The sequence below is a fragment of the Arachis ipaensis genome, chromosome B10, assembly GCF_000816755.2.
Source record: "Arachis ipaensis cultivar K30076 chromosome B10, Araip1.1, whole genome shotgun sequence".
Classification (NCBI taxonomy): Eukaryota; Viridiplantae; Streptophyta; class Magnoliopsida; order Fabales; family Fabaceae; genus Arachis; species Arachis ipaensis.
In genome coordinates this window covers 128,961,708-128,967,886 of record NC_029794.2, presented here as the reverse complement: position 1 = coordinate 128,967,886, position 6,179 = coordinate 128,961,708, and the positions used below count along the sequence as shown (strand labels likewise).

The 6,179-nt window shown below is 35.1% G+C and overlaps 3 protein-coding genes across 5 annotated transcripts in view; all 3 read right to left on the bottom strand.

Annotated features, from left to right (window-relative positions):
- Positions 1 to 6,179, bottom strand: part of LOC107622278 (UDP-glycosyltransferase 83A1-like) — a 16,684-nt gene that overhangs the window by 4,608 nt on the left and 5,897 nt on the right. The window lies entirely within an intron of this gene.
- Positions 336 to 1,646, bottom strand: LOC110267857 (uncharacterized mitochondrial protein AtMg00810-like). The gene has a single exon (XM_021113686.1). It carries the CDS (start codon positions 1,465 to 1,467, stop codon positions 580 to 582), a length of 888 nt encoding a protein of 295 aa, XP_020969345.1. The 5' UTR covers positions 1,468 to 1,646; the 3' UTR covers positions 336 to 579.
- The window catches only part of LOC107622099 (UDP-glycosyltransferase 83A1-like), a 2,445-nt gene continuing 950 nt past the window's right edge, over positions 4,685 to 6,179 (bottom strand). The window contains exons 2-3 of one of the 2 annotated variants that reach the window (XM_021113685.1): positions 5,269 to 5,742; positions 4,685 to 5,067 (exon numbers count right to left, since the gene is read on the bottom strand). In XM_021113685.1, the coding sequence (XP_020969344.1) occupies positions 4,889 to 5,067; positions 5,269 to 5,742 (653 nt within the window). In that variant the 3' untranslated portion in view covers positions 4,685 to 4,888. Of the gene's footprint in view, positions 5,743 to 6,179 lie in introns of both variants that reach the window. The other variant, XM_016324019.2, reaches the window with a different exon arrangement.

Sequence of the window (6,179 nt, the reverse complement as noted above, 5' to 3'; positions counted from 1 at the left end):
TGGGTAATTATGCAATTTATAATTATCTTCGATCTCATGAATACGGGATCCTCAGCAACATGCATCCATGACGAAGACGCAATTTAACTTCAACGAAAAAATGGATATTTTGAAACAAAAAATTTTGCTGCGCGAACACTTTTTAATTAATATTAGGGACCTTAATATTACTATATTACGTACCATGTATAAAACGAAAAGTAGTAGTCTGGTTTGATTTCCTAAACCAATAAAGGATTAAAATATTGACTTGTGTTGTTGCCATGTATGTGATGCATGGAATATATTGTTGCCATGGTACAAAGATTTTAGGAAAGAAACGAAGAATTATTTAGAAAAATATTATTTTTATTCATATTTCTCATCTGTGATTACAAAGTTCTTACCAATATATAGACCAGGAGTACACTAAGAGTACACTTGTTATAGAATAATATCTTAATAAATTACATTGATTTTTTTCTAATTCTCTTTGATATTTTCCTGATTTTGTTCCCTAATGATGATATTCTAATACTCTCCCTCAAGGTGAGTAGTGGGATCACCAATACTTAGTTTGGTTAGAACCTTAGCAAGGGCTTATTTTAAAACTGCTTTAGTAAGAATATCAGCCAACTGTTCTTCTGATCTCACAAATGGAAGCTCAATAATTTCATTCTCAATTTTTTCTTTGATAAAGTGTCGATCCACCTCAACATGTTTTGTTCTATCATGTTGTACAGGATTCTCTGAAATGCTGATTGCGGCTTTGTTGTCACATTTCAACTGGCTTGGCGATTGTGGTGGAAACCCAATCTCAGTCATCAATTGGCTTATCCACAATACTTCAGTTATGCCTTTAACGATCCCTCGAAATTCTGCCTCAGTACTTGAAAGAGCTACAACTTTCTGCTTCTTGCTTTTCCAAGTTACCAAGTTGCCTCCAACAAGTGTAAAGTAACCAGCTGTTGATCTTCTATTATTTGGGTTGTCCGCCCAATCTGCGTCAGTGTATGCCTCAACCTTCAAATAGTCATTCCTTTTGAAAATGATTCCACTTCCTGGAGCTCCCTTCAAATATCGAACTATCCTCATAACAGCTTCCATATGATCTTCTTGTGGCTTATGCATAAACTGACTTACTATTCCCACAGCATAAGCTATATCAGGCCGAGTATGTGATAAGTAAATTAGTTTTCCAACCAGTCGCTGGTACCTTTCCTTATCTGCTAGGGTGGCACCTTCTACCATCTTCAACTTGTGATTAACTTGCATGGGCGTATCTATTGGTTTGCAATCTACCATTCCTATTTCTACCAGAAGGTCCAAAATGTACTTTCTTTGGGAGATAAAGATTCCTTTACTGGATCGTAGAACCTCTATTCCTAAGAAATATTTTAGTCCTCCCAAATCCTTCATTTCGAAGTCTGTAAATAGGTTCCTTCTCAATTTTGCAATTTCTTCAGCATCACTTCCCATTATGATCATATCATCCACATAGATTATTAGGCAAGTGATTAAATCTCCCCATTTTTTCAAAAAAAGGGTATGATCAGAGTTGCTTTATTTGTACCCATACCTTTTCATGGCAACTGTAAATCTTTCAAAACAGGCACGTGGAGATTGTTTAAGCCCATAAAGAGCCTTCTTTAATCGGCAAACTTCATGTTTTCCAAATCCCGTTGAGAAACCTGGAGGAGCTTCCATGTACACTTCTTCTTTCAACTCACCATGCAAGAAAGCATTCTTGACGTCAAATTGATGGAGTGGCCAGTCTTCATTTGCTGCTATTGAAAACAACACCCTGATAGTATTAATCTTTGCAACCGGTGAAAAAGTATCAGTGTAGTCGATACCATAGGTCTGTGTATAACCTTTGGCCACCAACCTTGCCTTGTACCGTTCAATAGTGCCATCTGCCTTGTGTTTAATGGTGAAAACCCATTTGCACCCGACTGGCTTTTTTCCTGTCGGTAGGATACACTTTTCCCAAGTTCCATTCTTCTCTAGAGCTTCCATTTCTGTATTCATGGCTTTTCGCCATTCAGCTTTCTCATTGGCTTCTCAGACAGTTCTTGGAATGTCTTCTGTTAAGAGTCTGATGGAAAAAGCCTTTGCAACATCTGTCATTCCTTCTCTAGCCACTCTTATTGGGTATCTTGAGTTACGGGGAACATGGTCTGGTGAGTATCGATCAGGAGGCATCCTTCTATTTCTTCTTGGAGGAAGAATAAAGGTATTAGGCTCTGGTTCTTCATGTTCCAATGCTATACTGTTATTGTTAGTGGTCTCATTAAAAACAGGAAGTAAATTATCAAATTGACAATTACTTACCTCTTGTCTGACATTCTCAAAAGGACTCTCATTGGTTGTATGTACCGAGTTATTTTCTACGTTGAGTGAAGTATGCTCGGTGGCTCCATCTACTTGCTCTGTTTGAACAGTTTTTGGGCAACAAAGATTATTTAGCCAACTTGGTGGTTCATTATTGTTCTCCCCCTGAATGCCATGTTGGCGGCTGAAGTAAAATTCAGATTCCAAAAAATCACAATCCATGGTCACATGAATACGACGAGTGATTGGATTGTAGCACCTATACCCCTTTTGGTGTGTAGCATACCCAACAAAAACACATTTTTCTGCACAAGAATCAAGTTTGGTTCTATTGGCTTTGGGAATGTGGACAAAGACGGAACATCCAAATACTCGAGGTGGTAAGGTTAGAATAGGCGGGATTGCAGTTTGAGTAGCCAAGACTTGTAAGGGTGTTTTGTGGTGGAGAACTTGGGTAGGTAGGCGATTTAGTAAGTAGGCAGAGGTCGCTATAGCTTCAGGCCAAAAAAATTTTGGAACTTGTGCATCAAAAAGCATGGCTCGGGTCATCTCAAGTAACTTACGATTTCGCCGCTCAGCCACACCATTTTGTTGGGGTGTATTTGGGCAGGAAGTTTGATGGATAAGACCATTTTTCATAAAAAATTGTACATTGACTGGTTTATAAATTTCTCACCATTATCTGAGCGAAGTACTTGGATTTTCTTGTTGAATTGAGTTTGAATCATTTGGTAGAAAGCAAAAAACTTGTCAGGTACTTCAGATTTGTGTTTTAAAAAATATACCCAAGTCATGCGAGAGAAATCATCCACAAATAACACAAAATATTGAAAATTATTATGGGAAATAGGAGTTGGACCCCACACATCAGAGTGTATTAGAGAAAAACTAGAATTGACTCTAATGTTGGTTGGAGGAAAAGAAACCCTGTGATTTTTTGCACGAATACAAGTTTCACATTTGGGGGTTCAGTACTACTTGTAAAAAGACTAGGAAATAGTAACTTGAGGTACCCAAATGAAGGATGTCCGAGACGCATGTGCCATAACCATAGTTGCCTAGTAACCGTTCCGTGAGCAAGCATGGCATGACCCTGGTGTGCTACTTCATCAACGTAGTAAAGGCCTTCTCGCTCATTACCACGCCCAATGATCTCCTTCGTAAGAATGTCCTGTAAAAGACAAAAGGTAGAGTACATGAGTACCACACAATTTAATTCCTTTGTTACTTGGCTAACATACAATAATTTTGATGATAGTGCAGGGACATAGAGGTAATTTTTTAATTTCAATTTTTGTAATGGAGCCTCCACCTTTAACATCAATTAATTCTTCACTAGCTGTTTCAATATGGGCTTTTGAGGGTATAGTCAAGCTGTTAAAATCATGAAGGTCATGAGTCATAGTACCGGTAGCCCCACAATCGAAAATTCATTCATTTATCTTTTTAATTGGATTCTGATTTTGGGACTCCCCTTTATATTGAGCCGCAGTTTGGGCTGAGCAGCCAAGGAGTTCAGTAGTCCTTACCCTTATTACCGCCGCAGCTGCCTTGCCATCATGACTTGTTCCTCTCTTCCGCTACTGGTGACTTATGAGATACTCACAGCGGCAGCTCCCTTACTCTGATTTCTTGATGATTTTGGATTGTTTTTCCACTAATCTGGGTAACCCACAATCTTAAACCAGTTTTTTTTGTGTGTTTCTTCTTTCTTCTTCCACCAATTGCTTTTTCTATCAGAGTTGCCCATAATGGATAATTATATCCGTTTAGTTTGAAACCAATTGACAAATTGTCAGAATTGGTTTGTGATGATCGCATGCCAAAACTATTGCGTAGCATATTTGTAATTTGTAATGTGAATTCGTCAGAAATTTGAATTCCTAGAACCCAACTCTGCTCTGATACCATGTTGCCATGGTACAAAGAGTTTAGGAAAGAAACGAAAAATTATTTAGAAAAGTATTATTTTTATTCATATTTCTCATTTGTGATTACAAAGTTCTTACCAATATATAGACCAGGAGTACACTAAAAATACACTCGTTATGGAATAATATCCTAATAAATTACATTGATTTTTTTTTAATTCTCTTTGATATTTTGTTGATTTTGTTCCCTAATAATGATATTCTAATATATATATCTTCATTAATTTATGTACATCATTTTTAGGGAGAAAAAACAGTCTAACACATTCTCCTTGACTTTAATAATATAATTGATCTGATAACATTAGATGTCAAGCGTTTTTTGCTTATTATTAAGAAGCTTAATTTAATTATATTATTTAAACACATGAATTTTTAAAACTATTTATTGTAAAATGTATAAATTTATAAAAAAAAAAACTCTAAGAATAATTAGCATTGGAGATAAATAATTAATCACAATATTATTTATTATTCCAAATGTGATCGGATACATGAGATGGGCAATGAGCAAATAAAGGATTATTAGGTGAAATACATTTCCACATATGCATATTGAATAACGGTTTGATAATGATTAAACTTCATTTTCTCACTTTATTAATATGATTGTTTTATAAAAAAATTTAAGACATAATTTGTTCTTACTTTTTCAACCATGCAACAAATTTTCTCAAGTTCTCTCTAGATGCACCTCCTTTTTCATTGTTGCTCTTCAACTTCTTCTTTAACTCAAGAGACCTTGACTTTATATTCTCATCACCAAGAAGTTGGTCTACTTTGGCCTTTATCTCTTCATGTGAAATTAGTCCATTTTCATCACCTTCAAATCCCAACCCAACTTTCAAGTCATCACAAATATATAATTTGTTAATAAATTGATCACAAAAATATGGCCAACACAAGAATGGGACCCCATTAGACAAAGCTTCAATAGTAGAATTCCAACCGCAATGACTAACAAAACAAGCAATAGCAGGGTGACTCAGTACTTTCTGTTGAGGCGCCCATCTAACTATCTTACCCCGGCTCCCAGCCTTGAACTCATATTTGAAATCTTGACGCATAACCAAAAGAAAGGGTTTGTTTGTGAGATCAAGACCAAGAACAAGTTCTACCAATTGTTTTTCATTGAGATGAGTGGTGCTTCCAAAGGCAACATAAAGAACAGAGGCAGTTGAGTGGTTATCAAGCCAACTCATACAAGAGAGATCTTCTTCCAAGAATGATGTAGTGCTATCTTCATTGTTATTACTTTTCAATAATGGCCCAATGGGGAGTAGCTTTGGGAAACAAGACAATTCTGCAGGTTCAAGTTCATTTGTGGTGTTGCAAAAATACCAATCTGTGGAATATTGAGTTTTTGTGAAGCTCAACAAATATTTAAACATCTTCCTCTGAGTTTCTATTTTTGGAAAATTTATCCACCAGATTAATCCTGTGTCCATTTCTCGAATACTAGGTGATAACTGAAATCTTTTTTCTGCTGTTGGAGCTCCTGACGAAGTTTCAAATGAAATACATAAATGTTTGGAATACAATATGTTAGACAATTAATATTTTTTAGAAAAAGTATGCAGAGACAATGATTTTAGTGTACAATATGTATAATAGTATTAAAAAAGAGAGATAAAATAAAAAAAATCAAATCATTAATTATTTAATTTCAAATTTTAAAATTTAAAAAATTAGGATTAGTATTTAAATTCATGAAAAAATATGGAGAGACAATAATTTTAGTGTACAATATGTACAATAGGATTAAAAAAGAGATAAAAATAGGAGTTACAAACGGTTAAAAGGAGGAGGAGGGTATTTGAGTGAAATGTTTTAATAAATTAGGGTTGGAATGATTAATTTTTTAAATAATTGTTTAAATTTTTTGGTTTAGATAATTTAAAAATTTTTTTATTATTTTTTTTTATATTGGGCCAA